The following is an 18,327-nucleotide window of genomic DNA, read 5'->3' as shown; positions in this document are numbered from 1 at the left end:
TATATTTATTTTAATAATAAAATAATTTATATGATATATATTCTCTTAGTCATTTTATATATTAACAATAATAATTAAACATAATTTTATCAAATATTTTACATAAATAAATCATTATCAATTATCAATTATTAATCATTAACTAATATGGTAACTATCAACAATAAGCTATAATCATTGGCTAATTATAATAACTATTAACAATTAGCTATATTCAACAACTAAATCAAAGTAGTAAATCGAGTCTAAGAATCTTTTTACCCTTAGACGCTATTAGATATCACTCCAATGGTCTGAGAACTTGTTTACTTTATGGAATAGAATATTTATTTCACTTATAAGTTAAACTACATCATATTAATTAAAAATTATTTATTATAAATCACAATTACTATATATTTTAAAATTTAATAAAAAATAAAATTATAAATTTGCTATTTAGTCGAATGATATTCCACATTTAAATTTAAACCAAAACTAAAAATAATTAAACATGAAAATAGCTAAATTTACAATACATCACTTTCATTTATTCAAGATGAAATAGCTAAATTTACAAAATATCACTTCATCGATATTTATTGCCGTCACAAAAATTTCAAATAAATAATTCATACACTTATAACATCTCATTACATATTTATATGCAGATTTGTGTACCTTTTCTTTTCCAATTTACTCATCACCATCATCATCAAAAGAAGTTTCAAGAAACTGTCTTATTTCCAACCGTTCATCCCTTGTTAGATATGGATCATCACCGGTCAACCTCTTACGTACTGCTGCACTAGTGCTGTCACTATTGTCATTGAAAACCTGGTTGAACAGTAGAAGAAAGCACAGAGACAATTTTATTATACATGCTCATGGCTGAAAATGCAACAGACAAAGCACTCAACTTGGACTCCTACAATAATTAAAAGGACTTAAAAGGACTTTTTAGCATCTGCGCATCTGAAGTCCTTTGTTGGTGGGGGGGCGTGCATTAATCAGTTTTAATTGAAAATTGAACTGAATTGATTTAATTCTGTTTTTCAGTTCAATTTTGGTTTTGATTTTAATTTTTTTTTATAAAAATTTGATTTTTTTATTCAATTAATTTAATTAAAAAAAAAACTGAACCAAACAGATTTTACATGTAAAACTGTGTAGTTTTCAAAATCCATGTGTAGAACCCAACATTTCTTAGTCAATCACGATACTAGGCCACTGCCATTCTCTGACTCTTTCGTCCTCTCACTTATGGCTTCCCCTCAATTCTTCCTCGCTCAGTTCTCCCTCACTCTTTACTCTTACTCTCAATTTCCTCAATCTCAGACCACAAACTCCATTTTTTCTGCTCTAATTCTAAAATTCCCTCAATCTCAGACTACAGACCCCACATCTACATCATCTATTGGCTGCATGTATATTCCGATTACCATCCCTCGTCTCACACTGATATTGCTGTGCTCTTTGGATTCATTGTTGTTGCTCTCTCTCTCTCAGTCAATTTTGGGTTTATGATATGGGTCTTACAGGATCGCCTCAACACCATGCCTTGCCTCAACACAACGCGCTCAGCGCTATGAATCTGGGTTTTACTTTACCAGTACTGTCAGTCGCCTCGACTCTCAGTCAAATCTGATTCTCTGTTCTATTTTTTCTCATTTTCTCTTTTCAGTTTTCAATTGGGTTTTGTGTTTGCATTGTTGGATTGTTGGGAAGAATTGATGGTTGTGTTTTTGATTGTTGGCCGCTGCGTTCCGTTTCAATGTTTTGATTGCTTGAAATCAATGAACACAATGGGCGCTGTGTGTTTGACGGCTGAGATTTGAAGATCCAATGGACTGAACCGAAATATTTTGGTTTGGTTCGATTCAATTAGCCTATCGAATCAGTTCAATTGCTGATAATATGTAATTCAGTTTTTCTGATTTGTTTCGGTTCAGAACCGAACCAACCAGTTGTACACCCTTATTTGTGGGCAAAAGGATATATTAATGGGTTTTGTAACAAGCAATCTTGCCAAAACCCATGTTGCTAAAGGAGGGAAGGTATGCAGCACGTAGGGAGTTCCAAATTTCAAGACTTAAATGTAAAGTTGATGTTTCAAAATTGGCAAACTACACAATTTGTTTACCAATTGTATTTTGTAGAACCAAATGGATCCTATAATAATATTTATAGGCCAAAAAAGAGGAAAGAGACAAATCCAAAAAAAATCAGGCACTTATATACACGACATAAGAACACATACCCATTTCTATTGAAAACATTAAAGCATAATAACACCAATTGGATCCAAAAAATCCAAATATTTATACTAATTTGTGATTTTATTCAAAGGTTTCAATTTTAGATCAATTGATCAAACATTTCAATTTTAAAGAAATTTTAGCCAAAATTGAAGATAGAATTTGATCTTACTTTAGAATTTTGTAAAACAAAATCCAAGGGTGTTTTGCAAAGCATTCATGAATACACGGCCCAAGTGTGATATTGTCAATTGATCAATTGATTTTTAATTTTGGCTAAAATTTCTTTGAATTTTAAAGTTTGGGTCAATTGATCCAAAATTGAACATTTGAATAAAATTGTCAATAAATTCAAAAGTTCGGATTTTTTGGTCCAATTGGCAAAATAATAATATTTGTAGTAATTGGAAAAAATCTAGGGAGCTGAATTTTACTTGAATATAATTGTTGACGTGCCCATCTTTGTTGGGAGAGGTAACCAGCTCATGTTGGTTAAATGTCCATTCACCATCAATAATGTATTTGTACTCATAGCGTCCTTCCTGTTGAAGCACAAGTTGACATAGTATTTCAGCTTAAACTGCATATATTATTTGAACATCCACTTTTATAACTGGTCAGTGTACAACAGAGATGAAATCTTCAGGCTCCAAAATCAATCCTAGTATTATGTTTGCTTACTTTTTTGAGGAGTTAACTATATATTCATTGAAATATGTAGCATGATAAAACAAGAACTTAATTATATTAGAACATGGATCCAAAAGTTGGTGGAACTGACTTGTAGCTATGCACAATTAAAAATGTAGTCCTTCAGTGCACTTTTTAACATGTTAATATTATAAGGCAAATTTACTATTTAGTTCTTGAGTTTTACCACAAATCACTATTTAGTCCCTATGTTTTAGAAATTGAACGATTTAATTCCTGACTTTTACTTCCGTCAAAATTCAAGGTCCCTCCATCTAATTTACAACATAATTACTATTAGTTTAGAGAAAAAGAATATTATACCCTTTATTTAGTTAAAATTCGTTATTAAAACAATTAATCAAATTTTTATTCCTCACCTATCTCTCTCCATTCTCTCATATTCTTAATTTCACAACTCATTCTACTCTCTCCTTTTTGTCTCTCTCTTTCTCTCCCTCCTTTGTTCAAACAAATTGCTCCACTCTTTCCACCATTTTCTATCCCATGCTGCATACCCACAATAGCAGCTTCTGCAGCTTGTGCTGGTGCTGGAGATGGAACTTCATTCATCGGAGGGGCATTGGTGGATGTGACGAAGGCGAGGCATCGTTTTTTAATTGGAACTTCATCAGCGATGGTCTTGAACGCTGGTGGGGATTGTCGGGTGTCTTGAATTGGCTGGTCTTAAAATGGAATAGGCGTGGAGTGGGAGGGAGACTTAGAAAAGATTGAAATGAGGGTTTTTTATTTAGCCTGTGGGTTTATTATATTTTGGATTTTGGTGTCGATTTGAGATGATTTTTGTGCTGAGAAATGTCGATGTCGAGCTTCCCCTTTTCATGCATTAGCATCGGGAGGTGGTCTCCTTCAACAACCTCAGTCCAACTCTTGATCAATTTTGGCTCAATCACCTTTGTAATCTCCACATCCATCTTTTTAGAGAAGGGTTTGCAAGTGCTTCTTTATCCAGCTTGTGGCAAATTATTGTTGCTCGAAGGTTAAATATGATCTTACTTGGGCTGGGCAGGATTGTGCTCGTACAGACAAATTAGATGGTGACAGAAGCCAGGCTGGGCAGGAAAGAGCTGTCTTATGCATGGTGGAGAGGAGTTGAGGGTGTGTGGAAACAGAGCCAGTGAAGTGCAACTGATGGGTTAGGTAATTGCTAAGTTTCTCTACTGTAATCACTGAGTTTTTCTACTATAATTGTCGTGTTTGTGGAATTGTTGAAATTATTGGGTAATTACTGAAATTTGTTCTTATTCTTGTTAATTTTGATCTTCTTGTAATTATTAATATCTTTTGTTTTTGTTAATGCTATGTTAAGTTGTTGTTCTTTTTTTTTTTTTTTTTTTTTTTTTTTTTTTTTTTTTTGCCTTCTTCGGCATTGTTTGGGTAGAAATAGGAGAAAAAAATGGGGGAGAAGAGAGATTAAGATGGGAAGTGAAAAACAAGGGAAAGAGATAAAAATGTAGAGAGAGGGAGAGAGGGAGAGAGGGGGGGGGGGGGAGAGGGTGGAGAGAAATAGGGAGAGAGAAACAGAATTGAGAAAGGATAAATTAGTCATTTCAAAGTTCTCTCTCCTTGTACCATTGAAATTAGCTAGAGTAACGGCCGGATTGGACGGAAAGACCTCAGATTTTGAGGGAAGCAAAAGTCAGGGACTAAATCATTTAATTTCCAAAAATTCAGCAAATAGTTATTAGTGATAAAACTCATGAACTAAATGGTAAATTTCCCATATTATAATGTCAATTGTAAACCAAACGTAAACGTGGAAAACTTTGATTAGAAAGAATACAGAACCATCGGCTAGAGTAACGGATTTGAAACACTAAAGGCCTTGCAGTCAAAGAATATGAGAGAATAATGAAATGTAATGGGAATTCACACTTAAGAATTTGCAGCTTCCAGATGCAGTACACTCCTTTAAAAGAAAAGGAAGGAAGGAGGCTAAAAGACTTACCAACAAGTCCCTTTCGAGAATCCAAAAACCCTTTTCCTCATCAAATTTTAAAGGTATTCTCTGCCCAAAAAAAAAAAAAAAAGAAGAAGAATCATCAAATTTTAAAGGTATTCTCTGCCAAAAAAAAAAATTGACAAAAAAAGGAAGAGAAGAAGAAGTGTGATCTGATGTATCCACAAATTTTAACTGATAAAAAAATATAACTTGTGTGATATACTGCATAATGCTTAAAACATTATTTGTCACTTTTTTCCACTTTGATTCAGGAGGATATATTATTTGTATTCTCCTTTATTTATTCAATAAAATTTCTTCTATTATTAAAAGTTTGCTATTCCATAAATGTAGAAATGCAGGTCCAAACCCACAGCTAAATCTTTGCACAATAAAAATGAGCAATTCTCAACCATGTAGCCAAATTGAATGAATTAAATAAAAATGTGTTACCGCCCAGCTCATATAGATTAAGATTTCCAAATTACAACAGATGTGTCAAACTCGGCATCTATTCCACAACAATCTTCTTCAGCTTCCAGAGAATAAAAAGAAGAAAAAGTACCAAAAGCTTGTGCACCTGAGACTAGATCCGGCCACAATGTGGTTTGGAACTGAAAACAGTCAAACCTGAATTGACCAAAACCATATTTGAACCAGACTGGAACCAAACAGTCCATTCCCAGGCCAAAACTGAAAATTTTCCCTTTTAAAAAAATATGAAAAAAATTGAAAAAGATATTTTGACCATTAGATTTGATCAAAACCAAACTGAACTGGAACTAAATTTGAAACTGGACCGGAACCAAAATCGAGGGGGACCCTTCGGTTTTGGCTCCCAGCCCTAGAATTGGAACCGCCTAGAACGGGATCATAGCCAACCCTAGCTAACATCTTGAACTGGAAATATCAAATATTTAAATAGTTTAGAAGACAAATATCATTGAATGCAATTTATGCAGCCATTGCCTTGGCATTCAACTCATTATCAATCATCTAAAAAGATTGAGGTTAATAGTTAAGAACTGGTTTCCAAGTTAAATATGGAGGGTAAAAATTCTAGAACTATCATATTGAGTCTTTAATCCTTAGCAACAGGGTTCAGTAAGCAAGGTGAAGCAGGAAATTATTTATGCATGACAAATCCAATAAGCTAAGGGTTTTTTTATTTTTTTTGATAAGCATCCAGTAAGCTAAGGTTGAAAATAACTTTAGATGCCATGCTTCAAAATAAAATGTCCATCAGCCATAGCCCATAAAGGGTTAGCTTGAGGAAAAGTTTTCTTGATTCATGAAAGTCACATATTTCTAAGGTCCATGTTTTATATTATACATTCAATTAACAGCTGTAATATAAATCTAATGGCCTCTTATGTGTGCTTAACTGCTTATTTATCAAAGGAAAGTGAAAATGCAAAGTGTGCCTTTACATTATTTCATGCCCACATGCAAATTCATAATGCATGGGCACTGCCAAGAAACCAGCCCAAGACATCTTCTCCGGCACTACCATTCATGAAATATATTTCCAACTAGTTAGACAGAAAGCAATCAATTTTTTTTTCTTCCTTTGAACTGAAGCAACTTTACCACTTGCTTGAACATGGGGAATTACAGGTTTTCTTTTAAGGAGCATTTGTAAAGCATGCAGGATGTATTTTAAAGTAGCATTCACCTTATATCATGTTCGTAAGTTATAATATATCAAACTTATATAAACATACATAGAGATCAAATAAGAAAGTGTGCACACACACACACACAGGACACCAGGTGTATTTATATGGAAACCCATATGACATTTTGTGTTCATGAAGTAGACACACACACACCCCAGACACGTGACTATAGGACACCAGGTGTATTTATATGGAAACCCATATGACATTTTGTGTTCATGAAGTAGTGATGTGCTAGCATCTCTCAAGTCAAAACAGACTGTGCTGTCCATATTTTATCAGTAGTTATCATAACCCCATTCTAAATAATATTTTAAAGTACACAGAGATGAGTTCATACAGAAATATTACCTGGCCCCATCCAATATCAAGTCCAGAAATTTCCACTGTTGAGCAGTTGTCACCTTTCCACGTCAGATTAACAAGCCTCTTCCTAAGACCTGTAAGCTTTTGAATAAGACAAATGCAATAAAGTAGTTTGTAAGGTGTTAAAATTTCAAGACAGAAAGTAACATCGTTAAGCTTGCAATTCTTAGAAAGTATTACTCCTGTAACTGATCAATTAGTGAAATTAAGGGTGGCAAACAGAAAACAAAAGTATATAGTACTTTGGGAGGAAAAATAAAGTTAATATAAAGAATTATTTATTGAAATACTTTTAAAATGAAAGCCATCATTATTTTTTAGACAGGAGAATTTCACATACAAATAAATAAAAGAACAGTTTCAATTCTCCGTGTGAAGGAGTGTCCATTCGTACCAAGTCTCATAGGTAGTTCTCCAAGTTGCCACCGCAGAAATTCTTTCAAAAGAAACGTGTTTAAGAAACATAAATTCTTTCAAAAGAAACTTTTTTAAGAAACATGCAATGTTATTTTTGCTAAAATTTTCCTTAAGTGCTTTCATACACCCTAAAAATTGCTAATTAAGAATTAGAGCACGCAGAAATGCAAAACACAATTGCTTGACTATTGTATCATATAGAAAGACCTGCCCACCTCAATGTCACTGAAAGTAAAACCATCAAACAAAATGGACGAAAGTATAAAATCCATTAAAAGTTTTATCAAGAGCATTTCAAATTATGAAATTTAGCATTAAATTTAAAAATAATGCACATGGTAAAATGATGACCTATTACATGTGTAAATGGTGAACCCTAGCTGCAAATCAGAACTGCAGGCTGTTTGGACTTCTTAGTAAGGTATATGCAGAAACTATATGGTGGAAAGCAATCACACAGCTGTATAAACTGCATAATGGTTTACTTTCACCAAAAAAATAAAAATGTTAAGTCATTCGCAACACAGTGAAAAAATGAATTCAAAATATGTTGAAAGAAAACCATATTCAAGGCTTCATTCTTATAATAATAAGAGAAGGGGAAACAACTCACTATATCGGCAGTAGCACTTTTTATAGCATCCAGCTTGGGGAAGCATGAACGCTTACTCTGCAAGAAAAGAAATAATGAGTTACTTTGAAGATGCTAATCAGCTACTATGTAGCATGTACTACAATCCTCTTTCTTACTCAACTAAAGGCTTGTTTGATTTAATTGATTACAATTTAACAATTTCTATTTATGTTTTTTTCTTAAAAATTTAATTGCCATTTGTAGCACAATATCAATAGCCAAATAATTTTTTTTTTTAATTTTAGGACTTTGTAAATTCTTTGATGTTATTTATTTTATCTGTGTATTTATTTTAAATTTTTAAATGTCATATGGCAAATAAACATTAGATTGGCTTAATTCCCATGGGAGTGAGACAGTCTCATCCCCTTGGGAGGAAGGGGAAATGAGTGATTCACCCATTTGGAGGAATTGCATTCTGATTTCAATTTATTTTGTGCTAAACAAATGTTAGATCACCCATTCCAATTCCAACTCTAGCCCTAGTTTTTCATGAATATAATGGCCCCTCAGTCCTCTTTCTTTCTCATTAACTCTGCAAATACCAAATTACGAATAGAAGATTTGACATTGAATTTGGCAATATAGGTAATGGTCTCCATCATGATCCATGCCTTTTGCACACATGGAATGCAAAATGCCTATCCAGCGATAGTCTATGATATAACTACAAATTTATAACTAGGGCAACATGTAATACTAATCTCCCACTTTATAAACTGGAAAAGTATAAGGGATTTAACCAATACATAAACTGCCCATCACCAAAGTTGGACCAAATTTGGCATCAAAGAGATTTTATAGCATTCCATAATAAGTTACCTCATATTGCAAATGAAGCTATACAACCAAATCTAATTATATACTGAATTTACAAGTTCATGAACTGGACCCACAAATCTTCTTTAAGTTGTTATAATAAATTAATCTGCTTCGGAGTAACATTTAATTTTAAAATTGTGATCATTTTAGACACCATGTCAATACATATAACACTCATTTATGCTTACGAGGTTAAAGGACAGAAATTAAAAGTTACCAGAAGTAAATCATGAGCTTCACCAAGTTTGTAGCCCTGAACCCAAAACATGTATGCCATCTGTGATTCATATCAAAAGCTCAATTCACTATTAAGGAATAAGGAGAGATCAACCAATTACCATTATGAAAAAGCCAGAACATGTGAAAGTTCAAACTCATAGGAACCTAATACATAGTCACAAACAATCCTCATAACAAAAGCAAGTATACACCAAAGCAATCAACATTCAACAATCAGATTCTTTTTTCACTTATTTTCATAGATACTCGTTTCATGTTCTTCTGTTTATCTCATTGGCAAGTTTCATTATTTAGTAGATCAATTTGCTAATGTAGTGATGTATAATATGTTGATAGTTTACTGTTGGTTGTTAATTGCAGAAACTCCCAACAAGTTCCCATAATTTTTCTCTTGTAATTGCAGTAATCAATGGTTATCATTTCCACTTCCTATCATATTCTTGCCAGTAAATTCATGCTCTTGAATGGATCTGAAAGTTCAATTTCACCATTTTACAGAAACTCACATAATTTGTGCAAGAATGAGAATCTATAGTGTATGTGTGGTATCCTGAGGACTTTAACAATGTGTACTAGTTACACAAATTTCAAGTTGATAAATTTCCTACTACCTGCCTTCTAATAAGAAACTTAAAGTTGATGACATAATTTCTCCTACCAACAAATGCCAAATTACACACATCCTCACATCAAGATTGGGATAAAGTTTATTGTAGTTCATTACACTGATGTTGAACTATTTTCACTAACATTTCATGACTTTCTGCAGAAACTTCTACTTACAAACATGGACGGACTTTTAGTAATCAGCTTGAGTTCTTTGTACTTTCTTGTCATAGTTTAGGAAATGAAATGCCATAGGCCAAGAAATCTGGAATGTGAAGCATTGTACTGACGGAAAATTACAAGTGAAAAGAACCAAACAACTTGCTTAGAATTCTATTGCTACCCAAAATGACAACAGCATGAGAAAATCTTCAGTTGGAAGATGTAGAAGTAGAACAAACAAAACTCAGGGCAAGGTTTCTGTGGCTTCTTTAATGCAGGATAGATATAGAGAATAAAGACAAAAAAAAAAAAAAAAAAATAGCAACAAAGAATAAGATGTTGGCTAAAATGAAAAATTAGACAGGACAAAGCAAGAACATATTTCAAAAACAAAACTGGAATGCATACTGCAACAGCAGGAGCTCTTCCCAGTCCAGCAGTGCAATGTATATACGTCACACCTCCATTTTGGTTTATGGCTCTGAATAATTTACAGACCACCGCTGGAAGCCGTATACGTAAATCAAATGCATCAAAGTCCCTGTTACATCAAATATTAGGTACTGTATCATGTAAAAAATTGCACCATACAGAAATGGAGGTACATATGTGAATTCATGCACACATCATCAATTATTGATGTAGAACCAGTAAAGAAACACCTAAAGGGATGAGAAACAATTCTCAAAGGGAGAGAAATGACTTCTTAGATAAACAAATTATCATTTTTTTTTTTATTGTGCTTAATTATCAATCATCAAAAATAGTCTAACAAAATACCTAGAAGACATAGGTATATAGAGTAAAATAACATGTACTACTAATATTCGGATTACGAATCCTTAAAAGAGAAAATCCTAATAAAATACTAATTAGGATTTCCAAATCAACACAAAATTCCTAAATAACAAAATACTAAACCTAATAGAACTCTATAAATGTTCCTAAAGAATTATATAATAATACAAATCTAAACTTCCTAATTTTATACTGAATGTAATTGATATTTCCTAAGTTGAGTCTTCTTCCAATATTTCATCAATTATGCTCTTTATCACCATAATAAATGAATTGAGTAAAAATTCAACTGAAACAAAAGAATAATTTAGCAGAGTAACATCTCACCAGAATAAAGGGAAAACTACTTGAATGGGAAATCACTGAACGCTACATCTAAAGTCCCAAAAAGTGGAAAATAATTGAAATTGGGAACTGAAATCCCAAAAAGTGGGAAAGGATTGAATACTGAAACAATTGAAAATTGATGAAAATACACTGTATATTATCTGCAAAATTTTCAGCGGAAAACAAGCTTAACTATAACAAGCAGTTAACTTTTTAGCGTTTGTTATGACTCACCTTATTTCTGCACGCAGATGTTGAATGTCACCACATTTCTCGGCATATTCGTGAATGGCACTGATATCTACCCCAAAATATCTGGAAATAGTAATAAAGGAATTACAGTATTTTTAATATCCTAAAACTTCTTATAGTCTCAAATGCTCAACAGTTACATATCAATCAAATGGAGGCTATATAAAAGAACACAAGCAATAAAAACTATAGTTTTTTTTTTTCTATTTTTTTAAAGATCAAATCATAAACAAATGGAACGTAAAGGCAGTTATTCAGGATACTCCAAGTCTGGATCCTGTTGCAAGCAAAATATGGTTTTCACTCCTATTTTTCGAAGCTTGTCAACATCTCCAGGAGTCTAGCAATTTGAAAAAAAAAAAAAAAAAGAAATCAAAATAGCTACAATCAGAGATAATTTACAAGGATTAAATAAAAAAAAAAAAGCACTTCACAATTTAGTTCAATAATGAGAATCACCTGCAGGCATGATCCTACAATCAAATCTGGACGAATGAAGTTGTAGTTCATTCCTAGTTCATGCCTATAGGTCAAAACTGTACTAGAACGCAACAGAAAAAATGATTAGCAGTGCTCATAGGTAAAATAAATAATATGTCAAAAATAAGGTTAAGTCTTTAAAAGCATGCTTATAAACTTACTTAATCTGTTGACCAAAAAAAACATTAAGGCCAGCATACAATCCTTACATTAGGTAATCAGATTTCTTTGACTAGAGTGAAGGTTTAAAATAACTGCAACCATTTTTAAAATATTCAGGTTCAGGCCCCTAGAATAGAACTTGCCTGATCCACCAATTCCTCATGCTTAAAATAGGACCACAGCATTTCTAGACTTACCAGCACCCATGGCTTCCGTCATATTATGACTGTATATATCAGATTTTCCCTTGTCCTCCTTCACATCTGCACCACTTATGTCAGCACTAGATGCAGAACCAGAAATTGCCTACAAGCAACGAAATCAAATAATCTTGTATTAGAAAAAGGTTCAAACTGAATAAAGCCGAAAGATCGACAACATCTTGAAACAAAATTTCTTTATCAGCAAACAAATTGCTGTTTTAATTACCATAAATACCCCAATTTACAGATGATAAAAACTCTTGTATGATCATGTAGAATTGCCAAATACTACAGAAGCTGCATTAGTATGCAATAATGTTCATTATCATTTCTTTTGATTGAAACAAACACCAGGATAGATTCTCCAACACTTCCCCCCAACACCCCCCCACACCCCCCCCCCCCTTCCCTACCCTCCTCTTCTTCTTCCGACTTGTTGCATATTAGCCTTGCAAAATTGATATAATTAACCCTATTAATACTTCCATTTCAAATGCCTGAAAAAATGTTAAAGCTTTTGCAATGAATAATGACATGGGTTGATTATGATGGACAACAGACTGATAAGAACAGGATAAAGTAGACAGCCAGAAAGAGAAACATTTTCTAAAGAGAATAAATTAAAAAGTAAAGAACAAACAAAGCAAAGAATATTCCACAAAATAAAATATCTTGATTCTTGTCCTATTCAAATTTTTTTTTTTTTTAAAAGATGGCTGATATTTACTGAAACAGAAAGAAAAAAATCTACAGTCTCAATAGTGGAAAATCCATTTTTCACTGTTGAATCTTGATCTTAAAAAGAGAAAAAAACAATAAATAAATCAAAGGTCCAGCAAAATCAACATCGAATCTGCAGATTCCAAAACTACCTTTACAGACATGGTTCGATGCAGATCACTACAATTGATAATTCGCTGCGTCAAATCATGGAATTTGTTAGTAACTCTGCGTGATGCTAAATGAAATTGCATCAATACACAAAGAAATTTCATACAAATTAGAGTAGGAGAGAACACCAACCACCTCATTAACCGAAAATGAAGAAGCAGGCTTTCTCTGGTGACATTTGAAGCCTTGCAAAGGCAAAACAGAGGATCTACAATTCCCAATATATATATATATATATATATATACACAATTATGAATCAAATTTTTGTGAAAAAACGATAAAAGAAAAGAGATTTAGAGGATATATATGAGAAGAACCTTGGGAGATAGTGAAGGCAATTCATCTGAGGAAGAAAGAGCTAGAGAAACACAGAGAAAGAAAATAAAAATCTGAGAGGCAGAGAAAAGAGTATGGACTGTGGAACTTTTGTAATGAATTTTTTTAAGAAGAAAAAGTTTTTGTTTTGGTATTTATATAGTTTGGTAGGATTTGTAAAAGGGATTGTCTTTTGAAAGATTCTCAAAAATGCCATCATGAGGAAGATAGGACTTTGGGAGAGTAATGTTGACTTTTTAGTTTTTACTCCAAGTAGGGCCCGCAGCACAGCATACTTGAATTTGCGGACGCGAATTCCGGATCCGAAATGACCCCGGCTAAGTAAAGCGTTTGGTTTCAATGGATAGAATTTTTCTTAATTTTATATTTCATCTAAAATATATAAATATACGAGCAAATAAAAATATTTTTAATATAATTGTAGAATTAGTATTGCTTAAAAATAATTTTAATAAATAATAATTAATTATTAATATACTATCGTTATCATTATTATTTTTTCAACCTCAAAAGGAAATTTTTATTAATTTATTAACATAAGGTGAAGATTTATAGATTTTTCAATTAACTCAAAGATTAAATACTTGGATTTTTTTGTTTACAAAATTCATATAAATAAAATTTGTTTTTGAAAGGTTCAAATGTATAACTAAAAATAGATAATGTCACTGATGGCTACGCTTTTATTTTTCTTTTATTATGTTTTATTATTTTTTTCTAATAAATTCTTAAATTTGTATTCGTTTGAAATAGATCTGAGTTTCTCTACACAGATTAGTGTCATTTAAGAATAGATCCGAGATTTTCTTCCCAATATTAGAGTTTTATTTCTCCTCATTATTGGTGTCACACCCTACTCCTCCGTAAGGCATAACATGATTTCGTAGTACACTTAATGAATTATTGTACTTCACCTACCGATAACCTATTAAATATACTACAAGGGATTTTAAAATAATTTTTGTTCATTTTTAAGTTGGTGGGTAATTTTTATCAAGTATTAAAAACATTTAATTGACACCAAGTCATACATCAAATTCTCGATTAAAATCTGGTGTTACAAAAATTTTTCCAAATTTCGGCAGAGTGCCGGCTATATTTTGATAAAACAGTTTTTCAAACCTGAAAGAAAAAACACTTCCAATGTATTTTCTCAACTACAACTCCAATACAAATCAATTTTATCTCAATTTCATACAAGAACTCAGTTCGCAATCAAACGCAATTTATTTTAAACCAATACTGAAACATCTCATTTCAGTTTCACAATGTTAAATGTAAAAGAAATAATTGATCATTCACAAAATACAAAAATTTAAATAATCACATTCATTTGGTATTAAAATTGGTATAACAAAACTTTGTAAGGGAAATAAAATCTCAAATTAATATTACAATAATTTTTATTCCATTACATACCAAAATAATATTACAAGAATTTTTGTACAACTGTTCAAACAAATTACATACATATAATTACATGCATACATCAAAATCTACATACAAGGGTATACCTATAATATACCCGAAGCTAATCCCAATTAGTTTTCAAGGCGCAGCTATAAGAAATCTTACTCAACTGCTCTATCTTCTCAGTGGCACACAACTATAATTTAAAATATAATACACAATACCTTGACAAAATTTTAGCAAGAATTTGAAAATCTTAAAATTCATCAAAATTTCAAAAATCAAAATATTCATTGCCAATAATATAAATCATTTGTTAAAATGACTTTGTTCAAGAATTTTAATTTATCAAATCATAACTGAACATTTAAAATAATTCCAGCAATTTATGAAAATAAATCTTAATTTCAATAAAATCAATTATGCATGAATCTCATTTGAAATCACAATTTTTTACTATTTAAAAACTATTCTTTATCTCACTAACTATGTAAGATTAATCCGTAACGGCCATCTCCAGAGCGATTCTAACTCCCTATGGTCGGGGAGATCGAATTGGGATTCTAACTCCCTATGGTCGGGGAGGTCGAATCATCGTGCACAGTACACACTACAATAATGAAACTTCCGAAAGGGCCAATGAAAAACTTAGATCTAACCTCTAGTAAGAGAAAAATCTAAGTCTGTGCACGTACCATGGTAATTAAAACAAAGCTAACTCCATTGTCTCCTCAACAAATGAGGGAGACGGATAATAACCTAATCAAGCATCTATAGTGAGATATAAAATAATATCATGAATTTCTTTGTCCTTTTTGTGAGCATAAATCACAATACAATTCAATTCAAAGTCAATTCCAATATCCAATAATTTTTATGCTCATCACAATTCAAAACATAAATTTGTATTTTCCATGCAAATCCCATTTCAATCACAACTTCCATAACTAAAATCATTCAATCCATATCAAGAATAAAATCATAAATTAATCATTTTCCCACAACTAAACTCATTTATACCATAACATATTTTAATAATCATTGAAATAAATTTAATAATTGGTAAACATAATACATAAAAAAACTAAAATCCTTTAACCAAATAAAATATACAAAACTTTAACAATGTAAAACTAGTTGTGCACAAACCTTTTTGTCGACTAGTTTATTCCAATTTTTAATTCCAATATCCAATAATTTTTATGCTCATCACAATTCAAAACATAAATTTGTATTTTCCATGCAAATCCCATTTCAATCACAACTTCCATAACTAAAATCATTCAATCCATATCAAGAATAAAATCATAAATTAATCATTTTTCCACAACTAAACTCATTTATACCATAACATATTTTAATAATCATTGAAATAAATTTAATAATTGGTAAACATAATACATAAAAAAACTAAAATCCTTTAACCAAATAAAATATACAAAACTTTAACAATGTAAAACTAGTTGTGCACAAACCTTTTTGTCGACTAGTTTATTCCAATTTTTAATTTTTTCTCAAAGATCCGTTTCTACTCTATTTTTCAACTGAAATACACAATTTACAGTGTTTCAGTATCATATCTCATAATTAGTCCAATAATTTATTTCATGCCTACTTAATTATAGCCTTAAATTTGCTTAAAATGGTATTCTTTAAATTTTGCATTTTGGGTCACTATTTATTGCACTATTTAAGTCAAAATGTTGACTTTTTCCTACTAAATAGGTTTATTAATTCTAATTGCACTCATATACCACATTTTGGGTGTCAATTTTATTGGCATTAATTGCCAATTCAATTTCTAATTTCCCTAGGTACAAATCCAAAAATTCAGTTTTGGGTCACTATTTTATACTATTCCATTAGTCTAGTTAGTGTGGGAATTTAGCTAAGTGTCCTTCATCAAAGTTGTTCCTTATTGTCTTAGATTTAATTCCCTTTTTGAATCACTCCATTTGGAGTTTTGTAGCCCAAGTTATGCTTATTTTTCTAAGGCTGGCCGGATTAGTTCAAATCCAAAAATTCTGGACAATTTCTGGTTCTGGCAGTTTTGGTGTGCTGACTGCAGCTCACTTTTTGGATAGTTTATGGTTAGAATTTGAGTTTGTATTCTTCATAAAAGTTGTAGTGCTATGTCTCAGCTTTCCATTGATATAAAATTTAGGTCATTTGGATCTTTCTACACCAAGTTATGGCCAATTGTTCATTTGATCAGTCTGGTACAGTGGCAGTGCATATTACCCGGATTTGACCTAATTGTTCACTATCTTAATGTCATTTTTTGGGCATGATTTCTACACAAAAATTGTGGCATTATGTGTCTGCTTTCATATCCAATTAGCCTCATACCAATTAGGATGGCTGAATTACAGTTTTGGTCCCTGAAAGGGACCTAGGTCATACTGCCCAATTTGGGACAGCATCACATTCCATTTCCAATCCAATTTTAGACATTCAACACATGCCAATTGACTCTAATTAACCATTTTAAATCTCACTTAGGTCAAAGTACATCAATTTACTAAATTCTTAAATTTTTCCCCCAAAATCCTAATTCAAGAACCCTAATTTTTTAATTTGTTAAATTCATTCAAATTAAAGCTTACAATTTACTTCTACCTACTTAATCAAGCCTAATTACATGTTTAATTCACATAAACATCATCAAAACCCTACGGGACTAGGGCTGGCCAAAATTCATGGGGTCTCTTTCTTGCATAATTCTTTCAATTATTCATCAATTTTTTCAACTTAATTCAAGTACTTAAGCATGAAAATGGAGAAAGAATAACACTAACCTTTATATAACTTTCCAATCTTCAATTTTCCTCAACTTTTCCTTCAATTTATTTCTCCAAGCTTCTTTTCAACCCTCAAACATTAGGTTTAATCTAAGAAACTAGAGAAATTATGGTGAAATTTAGGGTTAGGGAAGCTCCAAAATGAGCTTTAATGGAGGGAAACAAAGAAAAATTTTGATAAAGAAAATGGAGAGAGGAAGTGGCGGCAAGTGAGGTTGAAGAAGACCCAATTTAATTTCTTTTATTTTTGTTATTTTGTGCATTTATCTCATAAATTGACTTGGTCATATTTGAAATTAAATTAAAATAAATTTTGATGTCATGGATGATGTCACCCTAGTGATGTCATTATTCTTTCCTTTTTTTTATACTTTTTTAATTTAATTATATATTTTAAAATTTTCATTTCTCATATTTTATTGGACAGTTAGGTCATGAGTCACCTCTAGGGGTGAATTGACCAATTTGCCCTTCGCCGATCTGATCCAGTTTGCCAATAATTCAGTATTTTTTTTGGAACTCTGTTCTAATTATTTGATCTGCTTATCAACTTTTTTCTGTGATTTTCTCTTTTCCACTAGCTTCGCAATACTTCTTAGGACTGCGGTGTCACAATGCCCCATACGAAATTAGGGTTTTGACTGATCTCGTAGTCACTTCCTGGTGCAGTCACCCATTGCTGTGATCCTTGGCTCATTTGACTTTTTATGTTCTATTTTTTTGATCTATATTTAACCTTCGGGTAATCACTATTAATTTTTGTTCAAGGCTTTTCTAGGTGACTTAAATATGATTCTAATCCTCTTAATTGTCCGGACTGACACCGGTCACCAGAACAGTGATTTGCACA

At 31.8% G+C, this 18,327-nt stretch overlaps 1 protein-coding gene across 3 annotated transcripts; it reads right to left on the bottom strand.

The window, feature by feature from the left end:
* Positions 1 to 552: 552 nt before the first annotated feature.
* LOC110666501 (phosphoglucan phosphatase DSP4, amyloplastic) lies at positions 553 to 13,392 on the bottom strand. Of its 3 annotated transcripts, none has more exons than XM_058133365.1 (14): positions 13,248 to 13,392; positions 13,062 to 13,137; positions 12,911 to 12,955; positions 12,033 to 12,141; positions 11,653 to 11,729; positions 11,457 to 11,533; positions 11,176 to 11,256; positions 10,225 to 10,357; positions 9,026 to 9,085; positions 7,966 to 8,022; positions 6,921 to 7,016; positions 4,897 to 4,956; positions 2,672 to 2,779; positions 553 to 816 (listed from the first exon to the last, which is right to left on the bottom strand). In XM_058133365.1, exons 1-14 carry the CDS (start codon positions 13,271 to 13,273, stop codon positions 676 to 678), a joined length of 1,146 nt encoding a protein of 381 aa, XP_057989348.1. In that variant the 5' UTR covers positions 13,274 to 13,392; the 3' UTR covers positions 553 to 675. The 3 variants fall into 3 exon arrangements, with proteins under 3 accessions (XP_057989348.1, XP_057989349.1, XP_057989350.1); XM_058133366.1 differs by having other exon boundaries at positions 13,065 to 13,137; XM_058133367.1 differs by lacking the exons at positions 12,911 to 12,955; positions 13,062 to 13,137; positions 13,248 to 13,392 and adding an exon at positions 12,265 to 12,414.
* Positions 13,393 to 18,327: the final 4,935 nt, after the last annotated feature.

This window comes from Hevea brasiliensis, chromosome 14 (genome assembly GCF_030052815.1).
Source record: "Hevea brasiliensis isolate MT/VB/25A 57/8 chromosome 14, ASM3005281v1, whole genome shotgun sequence".
Lineage (NCBI taxonomy): Eukaryota > Viridiplantae > Streptophyta > Magnoliopsida > Malpighiales > Euphorbiaceae > Hevea > Hevea brasiliensis.
Note: the sequence above shows the minus strand (reverse complement) of the source record. Positions and strands in the feature narration are given on the sequence as shown.